Source organism: Eleginops maclovinus, chromosome 20, assembly GCF_036324505.1.
Source record: "Eleginops maclovinus isolate JMC-PN-2008 ecotype Puerto Natales chromosome 20, JC_Emac_rtc_rv5, whole genome shotgun sequence".
Taxonomy (NCBI): Eukaryota; Metazoa; Chordata; class Actinopteri; order Perciformes; family Eleginopidae; genus Eleginops; species Eleginops maclovinus.
Window position 1 is genome coordinate 10,855,381 of NC_086368.1, and position 16,699 is coordinate 10,872,079.

The window sequence follows — 16,699 nt, forward strand, 5'->3', positions numbered from 1 at the left end:
CTTGCTCTAAAAGCTCCCCGGAGCCTTAGCTTAAGGAAGTTTGAAGCCTAAACCCTCTCCCTACACCCCCCTCCCATACACACACACACACACACACACACACACACAATCTCTGCCCTCCCTCCATCTCTCTCTCTCCCCTATTCCTTTCGCTCAGCTCATAACTATCAGAGCCAGACGACTGACTGACACACAAAACTCTCCTGCTCACATGCACACACACACACTCACTGCACATGCATTGAGTGGAACAGATCCACAGAGCTGCACAGTAGTGAGGCAACTCTGAGAGAGAGGGGGGAGTGGAGAAAGAGAGAGATAGAGAGAGAGAGCATTTACTCTCCCTCTGTCCTCACTCAAGGAAAGCAGCAGTGTGGGGAAGTTGCATGAAGCGCTTGGTTCCAACTGAGGACTTTCTAATCAGACCATGTAAGCCCAGAAGAGGAGGCAGAAAAAGAAGAAGAAACTTCCTGCTGGCTGAAGGAGACCAGACTTCTCTGAGGGATTACTGGACTCTTGCTATTTGTTCTCTTGTCATGGTGATATCCTTCATGATTGACTGTTGATGACAGGAGCCTCTCTGTGTCTTGGATTTCCCAAAGGATCAAAGCTTGTTGTTTGAGCTGAGGAGTGTGTGAATGAAGTGTGTGCAAGCGGGAAACATGTCAAACGGACGATTCAGTCACCTGTTCAGGGGGGTCTGCCTGCTGTGGCAAGGTGAGTTCAGGCACTGTCTGCAGGATGATACTGTTTTATGTCTTCCAGCTGTTTAAAAAGATTTTTTCAACATATAGTTTGTTCTTAAATACTCCTTTAAAAAGGCACAGATGAATTCATACAATGTCTAATTTCTAAGCCTGATTAGATTAGAAAAAATGAAGGCAAATGTTTTGAAAGATAAATTCAGGCTTAGACTGATGCTGATGTTTCATGATCACATAAGAATCCTACAAAGTTTGTATTCTTAAGTGCAGGAATAACCTGTAAATCTTGCATTTAAGATCAGATCTGAAAAGATTGCAGCAGATTTCCGCCTCTAATCCAAAGCTTTTCCCGTATAAAAACCCCGATATAAACGCTTTCTCATGTGAGAAATCAGCTGAACCCCTGCGGATTTGGCTTAAAAAACACATGGCAGGACACAAAGACACTAAAGGAAGAGATTATAACTGACAAACTCATAATAACAAGGAAGTAATTAAGTAATTTGTCACAATTCAAATGATTTGCAGAGTTCAGCATGTGGATCAGCACATTAGAAAAATAAAAACATGACCTGTGCTGACATTAGACTTATGAATAGCCAGTCTGTGTTCACCCTCTTCTCCTCCGTGTGTCTTCAAAGCTTCAGTGGAGGAGGCTTTTTAAAAAAAAGAGCTCTAGCTGGTGCCTTTAAACAATGGTTCCCTCGGAGCGGGGAAGCGTGGCCCTGGAACTAATGTTGCCATTATGTTAATGGTTAGAATAACAGGAGACAGCCATTACTGACTTCACCTCAGGCTGCTGTGCAGAGCTGATTGTCCAGCAGAGGCCTCAAACGCGCATTTTGGCCATCATGGCTGATTAGTGTGATGAGCAGCGGGACACATACTGGAGGAGGCATCTGCCCAGTTATAATCATAACCCTCCCACCCCTCCCTACATCCATCCCTAGCTGCTGCAGTGGTACACTGGTAGACTGGTATCTGTGGATTGTTTTCTTTTTCACCGCTCAAGTCTAGTAGAGGAGACAGGCGAGGTCAAGCCGCTGGCCCTGACCAGATGTCAGAAGCAGCTGCGCAGATCAGAGATGATCAGGAATTAATTTAAGGAGCCAATATTGCTATCAAGGTGGAGTTGTTAGGGATGATAATATTTAAATGTAGATGGATTTTGACAGGTGTATCTCTCATTTATGTAAGTTTATGTAAATGTCCTGATACTGAGAATGAGATAAGATAAAGTTAAATGTATTGATTCACTACTTTTGAGCAACTCTCTGAGGCACAAACACTTAGTACTCTCAATTCTGCCTTAGTTTACTTGAAGAGGTTTTTAATTAAAGGGTGGCCAAATAGAAGAGGTTACAGTGAATACTTGTATCAGATGTGGTAGATTCCTGTTGTGGGACAGTGAAGCTTTGAGCTGAACTTTACCAAATGTACTTTATCATTTCATGCAATTTAAATATTGGATGTAGTGTTCATGTTTTGGACTCAAACTGTCCGGCCTCAAACTCGCCCAGTAAGTTGGAGAAAGCAAGTGATCGAATCTCACAGAAAGTATCCAAACCAAGTTTCTGGATTAAGGTGAAACTGATGTAACATCAGCCTGAAAACATCAACGGACCATCAACTACTCTTTCGCTATCTACATCTCAACTGCCTAGGCTGTCCACCAAGAGTAGACATCACAATTCATGTCAGGTGCGATTAAAATCCTCTACTGTGTAATAGTACAAAATCCAACATAACAGCCGAGGAAAAGCTGAGAAAACAGTGGAGTAGGTGGATGTCTCAGCCTAATGTGGCAGATGTTTCACTCATGGTGAGGGTGTGAGATGCAGCAGGATGATGTGTGTGTTGTTTCTCAGAGAACAGGAGCCAGGGTTAACTAACCGCAGTAGAACTGGCAGCAGCGTCCACTGGGCAAACCCTGTAGATCCCTTCTCTAAATAAACGAGGCCACTGGATTAAGCAGCTTACACTGTGATGAAAAGACAACAGCGGCCGTACATGCGCTGCCCCCGGGACAGAGGGAGAATCCTGGTCTGGGAGACGGCTATGATATGCTGGGGTCAAAGCCTGAGAAAAAGGAAGGGGGGTTCGGGGTTAGAATAACACAACAGACCTTGTGTTCTTTGAAAACCTCTAAATCAATCTGACCCTCGCCTGACTTTGGCAACAGGGAAGGAGAGAATGGGGAGACAGAATCAGGGTGCTGGAGAAAATGAAATGGTTTCTGTTTGCCTTCTTTCTGCCCCTTATGAAGCGCTACAACTCTGATAACAATTTTGGGGTCACATGTTTGCTGTCTGCAGGCGCCTTTTGACAGGATTATGTAAGTTTACTGCATGTCACACAGCAGCGACACATCATTAAATCATTTAATCGTAAAGCAATGCAGTTTTACTTCATGAAGTCTTGGTTTGGTTGAGTGCACATGCTGTTTTTTTCTAAATTTAATTTAAAAAATGGCATTTCTTTATTGCTGCACTGCAAGTTTTTCTGGCATGTTTCATGTCGTATTAAAATTGTTTGGTTTGTAGACATTGCATTGCACATAGCATTGTTGTTGACATGTGTCCAAGCGTTATCTAGGACCACAGCTTTAGATTGATAACCACCTTACTCTCAAAAACTGAGAGCCCAAAATCGCAACTAAAAGAGGCCTCTACTGGACGTTTGATGCAGGGTTGATGTCACCTAGCATGTAAAAAGTTGTGTTACCTAAATGTTGAGTCTTCTTAGCTGCTAACAAGCCATCGTCAGCTGTTCATACATTTGGTTGGTGAGTGAGGAGTGCTGCATGTGAGCTTGTGATGGTCACTAAAACATTAACTGGATGCTCGTTTATCCCAAATATTTTATTTTCTACTTATATACGCTTCAAATACAGACAGAATATGTGACGTGAGGGTTTGGTTTGGAGTTGTTTGAAGGCACCTTTGACAAGGCTGCATGGGTTTAGTAAAAATAATAGTAGTAGTTTACAGTGAGAAAAATAATCCAAAAAAAAGTGTTCATGTGCCAAACTTTTAAGGTGTAGCTTTGAACCAATGCAACAACATACACAACTTGTGACGTGGGGGGGCAAGTAAAAAGTCCTTTGTGATATAGGGTCACAACAAGCCAAATGGAGTTGGGATTAACCGTTTCATAACACGGATCCACGATCTGGAGGACAGCTCAGCAACTGAAAAAGCAGCTGTGAACTGTGAATAATGTAGAGGAGTCACCTAAATATGTGGAATGAGTAGGATCTCTCATCTACTGTAGCACTACACACAGAAAACACACCCATGCACCTCACTAATCTTGTCATCATAAAGAAGACTCACCCCACCATCCTGCAACCCCCTCCTCCTCCTGCCCAACCTCATTCACCTCATCAACCACTGACAGACAAACAGAAAAAACCCGAAACAAAGAAGAGAGGAAAAAAAGGGAGGAATCTGAAATCCATCCAGGAGAAATGAGCCGTAAACATCATGGCTTTTTCATCAGGGCAGGGGAGAAGTAATCAGTGGAGGGGGTGGTGGGCCAGGAGGGCAGCGGCACTTTAAGGACAGTTCGCAGGTTTTTGTCCTGCAGCACTGAGGCAAAGTAAGATGAGAAAGTGACTTTACAGGACACTGGGGGTAACCAAAATGAAAGAAATGGGCTAAGGATGTAGTAAAAAACTCAAGAGGAAGTAGTTAAAATACTGGAACATGGAGGGATTGGTGCTGCTTTGCCATCATTTCAGTTCAGCAACATTTTTTCTTCGACACTTAATGCCTCCACTTTGGCAGGTTTAATAACTCTCCATTAAAAGCCTCAGTAGAAGCAGTTATGAGGCTAACAAAGGCATCTCTCTCTAATGAACCAGGCTGACTTAAACGGCAAGCACTTGATTCCTGCTGCATGTCCTGAATATAAAGTGCCTGGATCTGGTCCTTGTTTTTCCGGGATAGCTCCAAATAAAGTACATAAAACTGTATTTTGACTTTTGATGAGACATGAGAGGGGAAAGCAGAGGCTGCCAAACCGTAATCACAAATGCAAACATACAAACAGAGTGCAGCCTGGAGGTCTTTTATAAATGGTATCCCTTCTGCAGAGGACTGCAAATAAATGTGTGCAGTGTGTTCTGATGGACTTGCATTTATGCATTTGTATATGTGTGTGTGTGTGTGTGTGTGTGTGTGTGTGTGTGTGTGTGTGTGTGTGTGTGTGTGTGTGTGTAAAGGATGAATTTGGGAGCTCAAAGACAGGTAGATTACTTTGGCTGCTCATCAGTCGTCTGAATGACCAGAATGACCGTTGCGACCACACGCAGGGCCCAGTCTGCTGCACTGACCCCTTGTGGGAGAATCCGGACACTGCATGAGGACAGATGGGAGATAAGTGTTCTCTGTGCCTGCCTGAAATGTAAGATCTGTAGTTCGTTGTTCTGACAACGACATCAGGTTTATTGCAGCAGAGCTAAGAGGCAGAAGAGAAAAAGTGCAGTTTACCTTCTCCTGTTTGAATAAGGCAAGCACACAAACCGATTGGTTTATTCTGTCAACCAACATTTGAATAGTTCTGACCCTTTATGAGTAAAACAAGCTTTGACAATTGGTATGAACATCTCTAGATGGATTATTACGGCATTACAAGCGTTTGTTTCTCATTTTCTGATAGAAATTGTTAATATTTAGCAGAGCCCGTTGTTCCATATACACATCAAAGCTTTTACTCATCTAAATATTGACCATTATGGGATCCAGCCTATAGCTCCCAGTGTAAGTGATGGGTAACAAAATCCACGGCAAAAATGTATTTCAAATATATTTTGAAGCTTAAATGCTTAAAAAAGAAAAGTTTGAATTCAGTCAAATCAGGAGTTATATTATAAAGTTTGTCAGTCTCCCATCAGGTGTTTTCTGTTGAGCTGCAGCAGGTGTGTACTAAAGCAAACAAGGAATGTCATACTAAAAAAGACATAGAATGTATATATAAAAAACTTCAAAATGCCTATTTGATCCGATTGACTCCTGACGCCTCGCCAGCTTCAGATAAACAGTTTTGAACTGATAGCACTGTGGATTTCGTAATATTTCTTGCAATTAAATCACATTATTGGGGGTGTTGTAATAGTATAAACAAAGGGGAAATTATTAACTGTCCTAAAAAATGTTTTAATGTTCAGATTTGCAGCTAACTGTGGTTTTAGCGCAGAGATGAGCATATAAGCATATCCCATAATGTGGTAAAAGCTTTTGCTGAACAAGTTAAAGGGGTTGACCCTTGACCCCTATTTAGACATATAGACTAGTGTGCTTGTTATCAATTCTCTCTCATGTTATCTTTCAGTTAGGTGGTTGCGGTCAATTTTACATGTCGGTATTATTGCCTCAGTGTTTCCATCTACTGTGGCCTCCAAAATAATAATAGTAACTATCAACATCTCTCTGAAACATTTAACAACAACTGAACATTATTAACTGGCAGCTGAGAGCATAATCCAACATAAATAATAAATGCTACTTACAGTAAGTTTTGTTTGTAAAAATACCAGAAATCTGTCTACGGATATTCTATACCTAGTCAGGAAGGCGCAGACTTTATCAAAGGGACGTTTCTGGGGCCATATTGAAACACTCACACTTAGTGGGAACTATTGTTTGATCAAACCAATCAAATTTGACTCGCTACGAAGGAAGTGAATCAAAGAAATGTGTCGCCTACCTCCTCCAAATTGAGATTGGGGGTGGATTTGTATAATTTATTACAACATCGCTTCACTTGTGGTTGTACTAGGCCGTTTTGTAAAAGAATACCTAAAACCCCACAATGAGCAATTTTGTTTTACTAAGCGCTGCTTTTTAGAGAACTTTTTTAGTAAATGCAACCATATGCCCAACTGGAATGAGATCCAAGAAAGGGAAAGGGGCTGAATGACAAGTGACCTCAAGAAACACTTTAGAAATGTTTTGGCAAAAACAGAAACTCAAATATAGCAACGCAAATGACTCCACATCACATAATGCGACTCCTGCTTCTCTCTCCATTCATTGCGCTGTGTGTGAGTAACCACTTAGGCAACATGTTGCATGCAGCTACAAAGTCTGGATAACACAAAACAGACCAATTGGATGACCTGCAGGGAAATAAATTAATCCTGATTAGTATTTCTGCTCCGAGCTCTCCCGTGGGAGTGCAGCTGGGTCCGACCGACTGGTTCCCTCGCCAGCTGCAGTGACATGGAGCATAAACAAACACATCAGCACATGGGGAAAATTGCAAACATGTTTCAATGCCTATGACAGGAAAGAGAAGTATTAATCATATCAACAAGTTGACAGACAGGTTGAAGGAGAAGAAATGTGCCTTCGAGCTTAAATCTGGTTCTGTGGTTTTGACTGTATACTATAGTTCAACCAAATTCTACATATCTGTGTGTCCCTGTGTGTGTGTGTGTGTGTGTGTGTGTGTGTGTGTGTGTGTCAAGTGATACTAGGAAATGACGGAGGTGCACATGTCTGGTTGTGGTCAGCATATGGGAAGCATTCCAAGAATTAGGGGAACAAGAAATATCCTCCACTCTGACACTAACAAGGTTAATAAACGGTCGCCATCTTGGAGCCTTTTACAGAAAAATAACACTCTCTTTCCATTCAAAGTCCCCATTTTCCTTTAGCGCCATCTGCTCAGTCATAAGAAAACAAGCTTATCCACGACTCAACAACTAACTCCCAGCTCAACTGGAGGCTCGACAGGAGATGTTCTCCCCAAGTGCATCTAAAGTAAAATGAGAGAAAAGGGGAGTGAGATTACAACCATAAAGCTGTCTAACACAGGCGGCCCTGAGGAAAACTGAGAAAGTGAGAGTTATACTGCGAGAGCTGTGAGTATTAAGGGGAGTGAGAGGGAATAAGAGAAAAAGAAAAGGTGGAAATTGAGGAAAACGCAAGCTGGATACGCTAACTTAGAGCTAAAGTTTCTGCCAAAATCTTATGGCAGAGATTTGAATTAGAACATTGATGATATTAAATATAAAACAGTCAGCAAGTGGTTAGCTTAACTTAGCATAAAGACTGAAAATGAGGAAGACAGCCATCCTGACTTTGTCTAAATGCAACAAATCTGCCTACCAGCACCTCTTAAGTGCACTATTAGACCTTTTATATCTAATGCTTAAAATTAGTGCTGTTCTCTTTGGGTGTGTTTAAGAAAAACAAAAAAATTCAAGGTTACACACGTTTAGATTTAGATATACATTCAATCATATTTTATGTGAAGCAATTCTTTAAGTGAAAGAGGAAACAACAAGAGGTTCAAGTCAGATAGAAAACAGGAGACCGAGTCCCCCTTTGATTTAGAAATTTGCTTTGGGAGGATGAAACTGAAGAAATAGTTGTCATACGCACAGAAAAATGCACACATTGCGTAGGCAGATCCCAGTGGGTTTCCTCCATGAGGGTGCAATCAGAAAATATTTTTTTTCTGAACTGAAACCAGATCTGAGAGCTCGGCCTCGCCATGTCGACGCCGCACTCAAAAAGCAGAAAGTGCAGTTATGACCAACGACAGGCAGACAAAATGCAGATGTGCACGTGTCAGATCAATAAATGTTTTTCCCGTGAATAATGCTTTCATTTTGTGTTTGGGAAAACTCAACTGAGAACTTTTTTCATTACAAGTGTTTCATAAATCATATTATCAACAGATGTGTTTTGCTCGGCTGGCCTGCTCAGAAACCAACTGTTTGCTTTATCTTTATGATAGAAATGCACATAAACAAAGATCACACACACACACACACACACACACACACACACACACACACACACACACACACACACACACACACACACACACACACACACACACACACACACACACACACACACACACACACACACACACACACACACACTCCTAGCAAACCCCCACAACAAGGCCTGCATGCTGTAGCCACAGGCTGACTGGATTGACAGGCCTAAACTGTCTGCACTGTGGCCAACGTGCTGATTCACAACTATGTATGGTTTCTATAGCACGCACTCACTCACCCCTCATTACATGGAAAATTGACCCTAATTACAGCCCGTAAACAGCTTGCAGTCAACCATAAGTGTGCTGAGATGTACCAGGGAGAAAATGTGAATATTCTCATGACCATTATCTGTTCCCTCCATTTTCTGATGAAGGAGGCTGATAATCATCATAATGGTTTTCCCATTTCCTGTAGCCACCCAACATCAGCATGGTAATCTAAATGAAGTGCAATGGAGCCTCTGCGTTCATCTCATTGGATAATATTTACTTACTGTTTTGTGATTTCCCCTTCTCTGTAGCTGTGTTTGTGGCTGGAACAGGGAGCAAACTCTGGGAGGTTCCCACAGCCTCCTTCACTTCCTTCTCCAACCTCAGTGAAAGCCTGCAGGACTGTGAGTACCGCCACCTAAGGGACAGAGTGAGCATCACAGCAGACATCCCCCCAAGACTGGATGGCACATGGGTGTCAACAAGGTGACTTTCTTAAACTCTAGCTGTTTTAGTGCAAACGCAACATTTCTTGTGGAGTATGTCAAGGGAGTTTAATAGGTCACTTCATGTGTGTCATCCTTTTGTAAGATCATATATGGGCCTATCTTTTTATGTATTGTCGGATCTGTCTGATTGTTTTATCCTTTAGAAATAAACTTAATTAACAGATAGTCATTTCCTGTTTCAGAATTTGAATTTAAGTGATAAAAAGAGTTTTAGACTCCAAATTAGATCCTAGTGATTACATGTTCTTAATTGCTTGTCTTCTTCAAACTGGTTTTACTGGTTTTACTTTACTTCACCCTATCCTGTCAATTCTTGTATTAATAAAAAAAAGATGGTGCCAAAACGCTGCTGAAGGCTTTAAACACAGTAGATCTGGTTACATTTGCTACATCCATTTCTTATCAATGCCTTAAATATTTTTAGTTTTTTTCTGATCTGTAACCTGACTTTAGACTTGCTCCAAATGGCGTGAGGACAGCTCTGGATTTGACAGTGAGCTTATCCCTGATCACTACTGTTTAGAACAGTATTCATGACACGACTCATCACTAATCTCTCACTCTCTGTTCAGATGTGAGGTACGGCCTGGTCCAGAGTTCCTCACCCGCTCCTACACCTTCCACCCCAGCCGTCACTTCACCGCCCTGCAGCACTATTACACCAACAGCAGCTGTGAGGACCCGGCCTACTCCCTGATGATCAGGGGGAAGCTCCGTCTGCGGCAGGCCTCCTGGATCACCCGCGGGGGCACCGAAGCTGAACACCACCTCAGCAAGGTGGGTATTGTGGTCCACAGCCTGGCAGCCAAGCAGAGGCTATCCTCCAGACTGCCTTCCTCCTGCGTGGGTCCGACCCTGAGTCGGGTGGTGCTGGGGAAGTCGTACGAGCTGTACAACACCCGGGCAGGGAGGGGGTGTCTGTCTGCGCTGGGCTTCTCTATGATGGAGATGGGGCTGATACGGGTGGAGACGCAGCACCACAGCCATGGAGGGAAGATCAAGGAGCTGCTCTTAGGAGATATTCACACTGACTGGACACAGAGGACTCAGTACAAACCAACAGGGTATCAACAACCTCTGCAGAACGCCATGGTGAGACATAACTGCCAAATACCATACAGAGTCTGGAGAATAATTATGAGGGAGGCCGTGTAGCCGTTCATAGCCTTTCCCAAGAGCAATTTAACTGTCTTTCCGTTTAAGAACACATTGTTAAGCCCAACTTCAAATGTTGTTTCAGAAAGTGTAGTTAATATTTTGTCTTTCTTACAAACTAGACTTTGCTAAAGGACTGTCAAAAATTGAAGCATCACTGCAAGACATTCAATTTAAACATTATAAGCTTGAAAGGGAACAAGACAATTAAGCAATTTTGATAGAAGATAAATGGATGTTGTTCTCTGTGAAGATTTGACATGTTTTTCTTGGTTTTTGAATAAAACTAGGTCTGCAACTAGTGATTTATTTAATTCTCAGTTAACTTGCTAAGTAGTTTATTGATCAGCAAGTAATTTAGTTTATAAATATTACAAAGATTTCATCATTTCTCAGGCCCACTAACATTCCAAAATCCACCCAAAATAATGAATGATAATGTCACATGAAAGAAGAAAATCCTCACATTTGAAAACTTTCAAATGTTTGGCATCCATTATCAAATTGTTGGTTGTTAATTTTCTGTTGACTTCTTTAAAATGATCCCAATTTTCTGACATTTTATCAGTGACTGGCAATTGTAGTAATTGTTATAGACATTGAACACGAATCAACAACCTGATTCATGATGAATCTTTAGTAGCAGCCCTAAGTCACAATGTCCCTCTCCATTTCTCTTTGCAGCATCACATCCACCCCTGCCATGTGTGCGCCCTGGTGTATCGCTCCTCAGAGCAGCGCCCCCCGATGCTGCCCTGCAGCTCTGCAACTCCTCTGTCTCTGGCCGGCCGCTGGGTCAGCCAGCATTGTGAAACCCGTCCCAACGTCCTCTTCCTCACTCGGGACTTCACCTTGGATCCTGACCAGCATGCATGGGAGGGGATTTACCGACACTACTCAGACCCTGCATGCTCTCAGCCCACCTTCACCCTGAGAGCCTCGGGTCACTATGCTCAGGGAAACCCGTCTGCCAAGGTCTCAGGAGCCACTGAGTTTGTTTTCAAGGTCACCCAGGTGAGAATCACCGCTATGGAGGGGCAGACTGTGAAGTTGCTTAATGGGACGAGGTCTGGAAAGTGTGGTCGGGCAGGAGGCTGGGAGGTCGGGGTGGAGCAGGATTTGACACCCACAGATGGATGCAACATCCTGGGCATCAAGTTGCCACATAAGGAGTACGAGCTCTTCAAGCCTGAGTTGGATCACAGAAAACACCCGCTGCTGTTCATCGGAGAGAGGCCTACTGACGGGACTAGCCCAGACCGGGCGCAGAGGAGGCCCACTTCATTTCAAGCTCCCATGGTGCTTTGCAGTGGGTCTGCACGTCGCTATGGCTCATGTTTTAACAGCAAGCAAGTCCAATTAGCCATCAGTGGGACAGCGAGACTGGAACAGCTGGTGTTACTGGTGCTGGGATCTGTGCTGTGCAGCAGGTTCTGTGTTTATTAGAGACATTGTTTAAGAATCAAGTCTGCTACACAGCTGAAGTCATTGATGAAATTGTTTTCTGGCAGCTTTCTTTCACTCTTCCTCCATATGATGACGACTAACATGTGTGATTGTCAAAAGAAATCATGAGACACTCAGGAGAGATTAATAATTGTTTTATATCTGGCCTTCAGGTGCTGCCTGTAGATTCACTTTAATGACTCTTACCGTCAGCTACATTTCTACCTAAAACTAATCTGTATACAAACCACAAATGTATACAAGTGCCATCATTTCAGTATGTATTATATACTTTTATACCGTCCTCCTTTTGTATATTGATCAGCTGTTCTCACTTTACAGATTAATTATTTGTTTTGCATATTTCTGTATGAATGCAGTTTTCTTGTCATGCTTTTTATTACACACAGCAAGATCACAGTGTTGAAGTGTGGAAGATTTTCCAAAAGCCATGGACCTTGCAGCAGACTTCTCACAAGAGCTTATTTTCCTCTTTAGATGCAGTAGAAGGAACTCTATACATGGACATTGCTCTCTTAGAATGCTGGAGAGAAAAGAAATGCTGGAAAAAGTTGAATCAGCCCTCTAATAGCTGCCATCATCATTGATCGAATGCCACTGTGCTATGAAATGTTGCCTTATCTCTATCCTCTGTCAAGCTTGTTTGTTATTCTGCCTTACTATCAGCACTCAATCCAAACAAATCAATTGAATATTTATTTTACCCATTTATACTGTATTTTTTGATAAGAGAACGATTTTTGGTTTAATATTTTTAGTTAGTTTGCCATTTATGAAGAAGTGATTATCTTCTATGTGTAATAAAAAAAAGCTTTTCATAACGTTTTGTGTTTAGTTGGTGTTTGAAACAAGAGTCTGAAGTAAAAAAAGAGACTTTGCAACAAAGCTAAGCGCTAACGTCATGCTAACATGCTGATGTTTAGTCTGTGTAATTGCCATGCTCACCATCTAAATTTATTAAAATATTAAAATATAAATATAATAAATTAAAATATTAATAAGCACTAAGCACAAAGTATGGTTAACTATGCTAATCATAAACCAAAGTATTCGGAAAATTGAAATCCTGATCTGTTGATTGTGGTCAAAGATACGTTAAAACTGGAGTGAAGGACTTTTGTTTATAATTCAACGTTACTTAAATCCCTTGCCCAACAGATTGCCTGGAATGTCTGTTTTGAGAGACCATATGTATGTTCGTGGCAACTTTTCCAATACCGGCACACGTTTACTCGCTCGAGGGCTCCCAGTGTCTCTCCCATCCCTTGAATTGCTCTCTTCAAATCATCCGTGCACATGTTTACCTACTTCAATTGGGAGAATTGTCTTCATAAACATTTGGTGGACGCTTAGGATTTACCATCGAATTCATAGCTGATGTTCCGTTACTCTGTTATTATTTTACTTCTCCCACTGCCAAAAAGGTAAGACCTGTTCTGCTCTCCAGCTTTAATTATTCAATTCAAAGTTATTTCAATCATAAGAAGGACGTAAAAGTCTGAATAAAACTTCAGAGCATTCAAACATAAAACCTTGAGAAATGTCGGTCAGTACCACAAAGTGTTCCCCAATGTCAGTAGGATTCCTCCCTGGAAAACATAAATATCTGCTCAAAAAATATCATAGCAATCAATTCAATAGTTGTTGAGGTAGTGCAGCTTTAACTACAAAGTGGTGGACCGACTGACCTGCACAAGGAAAAAGAAAAGCTCTTTGTGCTGCTGTTTTATTTCAAAAACAAAACAGAAAATTGGGACTGTTTCATCAGCTGGATTTTGTCTTCTATCAGATGTTCAGACTGCGACCTGATTTAAAGCCCAGATAGTGGGTGGGTGAGTGTACTGCCGTTTGACAAATAGCCGTCATATGGCTCACACATTACACAAGGCATTCCAGTGCGGGTCCAACTTTTGAAAACATACGGATATCAGATTGGATGCACACACAGTGTATCATTAGAATAAACAGCCATCAGCCAACCAAATAGATTTTGCAGTCACTCTGATGATAAATGAGGCGAGAGAAGCTTCAGTTAAGACAACAGATGAATATATATATAGCTCCAGATTTTCAGTGTTATGACTGAAGCAAGTGATGCATTGTGCCTTGTAGAGAGAGATATCTCCCATTAGTGAAATCATGACATTTGCGTCCATGAAATGACTGCAGGCAGTTCAGCTCAACGTCATATCACCAGAGTGAGCTGTAGCCTACAAAATGTTTTACATGCAAATCAACTTATGTTCTGGCCCAATTAAGAAAGAAAACAAATTCCACTAAATATTCATTATATTATTTCCTTGAGAGAAGAAAAAGGGTCACAGCAAATCCCAGTTGGCTGCCTCAGTTCCAGTTGTTTCTGCAAATTGCATTAATCCATTTGTCACATTTTTAAGACTTTGGTCAATTTGTAAAAAGATAGCTACGAATTCTGAATCTATTAATATAGTCAATCAAACAATAGCTCTTTTCCATGTTAGACTCTCAAATTGAATGCTAGGGCTGTCACTTAGCAGGCATAAGACTTTCTCGACTTTTTTGTGACTACATTTACATCCCCTATGCCATTTGATGTCTATACTCACATTATAGCTACATTTGGTTAAATGAGAGCAGTGAGGCTGAAACAATCAGTCAAGCTGGGAAAAAAAAGAAATTGGTAAAAGACACCATAGAGCTCAGTAGAGCTGTGAACTGCTGACTGAAGTGACTCTGTGTTTAGATATACAGTTTTATAGTCACACCAAGATTCTAAAACAAACCTTTCAGTGCAACAATACACAAGTCTGCACTTTCAGGCCATTGTCTGTGTAGTAGCTTTAAAATGATGATGATGAAATAATGATGGCAACATTATGTTAGTTGGTTCTCTAGCATTCAAATACTGGGGACAGAAAGAAAGAGGGAGAGGTAGTCCTTTCCAGAGGCTACATAATGTTCCTATTAACTCCTGCGAGAATGGTGATGGCAGCTGTTAGTCCCATGAGGTCATCCCACAGGCTTGGATGGGGAATATAGGTCTGTAACCTCATGAAGGCGATACACACTGAGAGAAAGAAGAAATGATAGTGGACGTCTGGTAGTTATCTTTACAATGAGTTGCAGAATGTGTTGTCAAACAGATAACCGATGGAACCAGCAGCAACTACTTAGATCCAACCAGGTTGTTGTGTGCCGGATATGGCCATTCGGTAATGATGACTGAAGAGGGGGGCCCGGGGGCTGCTGTTTTTCATAGTCTGTTCATGGTTTCTAGAATGGGGCTTAAAGTATAGTGACTGTCAAGGCACAGAAGACTGCAGGGCCAACCTGGTAGTAATCAGGCCTGATGGCTTATTGAATGCATCCATTTTAAGACCACATTTAATTTGAAAAGTAAAAAGCTAGTTTGCAGTCTGGATATTTAGATTTTTGAGTCACAAAAAATGAAAATATTTTAAAAAAAACGTATAATGCTACAATTAGAAAGAGGAGATAGCAAGCAAAAAGACTGGCAACAGTAGGAAATAGGTAGCCTGGAATGCAAAATTGCAAAATCAATCATTTAGCAGCTCTGCAGCTCACAGATTACATCTTATATTTGGGTTTTCCCGGGAGTCTTTTGTGTAAAAAACAGTATGTCTACACTGCAGCAAGGCTAACTATCTGCTACCTACATGATAGTAAAAACAATCAATTGAGATATGTTAATATTTACAGGGCTTCAACAAATTATTGAAACCACTCTTGTATCTTTGCTAATTGTGAAGCTCCACCCAGCAACTGATTAGCTTAGCATAGATAGGAAGCATGGGACAACAGCAGGCAGGTGTAATCCAATAACTTCAATGTTAGTAGTTAGTGTTACCATATGCCATTAGTTTAATCTGTGCAAATATGTAAATGTAAAAAGACCAGAGGCTGTAGTTTCCCCAAGCTCCCAGTCTTTATGCTTAGCTTAGCTAAGGTAACCATCAACAGTCAATTGTTGGAGTGGTATCATTTTTTTTTTCAGACAAAGTATTTCCCAAATGTCAAACAATTCCTTTAAGACAAAAACATCCTTTGGTATTTCAATCATTTATTGTTTTAACTGATTAAAAGCAATGCAAGAATTTAGGGGCACGTGCTCTTAGACTATGAAAATGGCCAAAATTCCTTCAGCAGTTGAAATCATCCAGGATTGTAAGCTATATCCAAAGTAATGTCAGAGGAATTTATTGAGGAAGCTTTAAGGACCACAAGTACAAGAGGGGAATCAAAAATGGTGAAGCTGTCCACATGATCCACTGTATCATATTCTTAGTTTTAACTTTAGTTTGACTTTCTGTAGCCTTCACTGAGCTAGAAGCATAAAAAACCCAACCTCTTCACGCAACTTTAAGAAGAACGTTCCTATGGACTGTAAAAAAAAAAAGGAAAATAAAACAAGCCCTAAGGAGTTTCCTTTCAGTTAAACCAAGTTTCCAAACCATAAACTGTTTGGTGGTTTCGTCTGATAAATGTTCTGGTAAAACAACGACACAGCGCTGCTTTTCGATAGAAAATACAGCAAAGGTCCCATCTCCAGCTTTCCTATACACATCCTCTATACGTACACACACACACACACACACACACACACACACACACACACACACACACACACACACACACACACACACACACACACACACACACACACACACACACACACACACACACACACACCATTAAAATTACATCATTTTAGTTGTACGGATAACATCCAACCTCCCTCACTCATTCAAATTTCAGGCTTGGTTAAGAAAATCCCATTATTTCTATCAGAATGTGAGCTGCAGCTGCCCCATAAAAGATAAGTTGGCAAGCACAGTTGAAACAAATGAGTTTCTA

The 16,699-nt window shown here is 41.3% G+C and overlaps 1 protein-coding gene across 1 annotated transcript; it reads left to right on the plus strand.

Annotated features, from left to right (window-relative positions):
• Nucleotides 1-205: 205 nt before the first annotated feature.
• Nucleotides 206-12,666, plus strand: apcdd1l (adenomatosis polyposis coli down-regulated 1-like). Its single transcript, XM_063910702.1, has 4 exons — nt 206-717; nt 9,026-9,200; nt 9,796-10,315; nt 11,063-12,666. Exons 1-4 carry the CDS (start codon nt 639-641, stop codon nt 11,822-11,824), a joined length of 1,536 nt encoding a protein of 511 aa, XP_063766772.1. The 5' UTR covers nt 206-638; the 3' UTR covers nt 11,825-12,666.
• Nucleotides 12,667-16,699: the final 4,033 nt, after the last annotated feature.

What these genes read in the sequence shown, in the direction of transcription:
- apcdd1l (XM_063910702.1), top strand. Translation starts at nt 639, where the DNA reads ATGAAGTGTGTGCAAGCGGGAAACATGTCAAACGGACGATTCAGTCAC. An exon ending in GGTCTGCCTGCTGTGGCAAG is followed by an intron (nt 718 to 9,025) that starts GTGAGTTCAGGC and finishes CCTTCTCTGTAG; the next exon opens with CTGTGTTTGTGGCTGGAACA. An exon ending in AACCTCTGCAGAACGCCATG is followed by an intron (nt 10,316 to 11,062) that starts GTGAGACATAAC and finishes TTCTCTTTGCAG; the next exon opens with CATCACATCCACCCCTGCCA.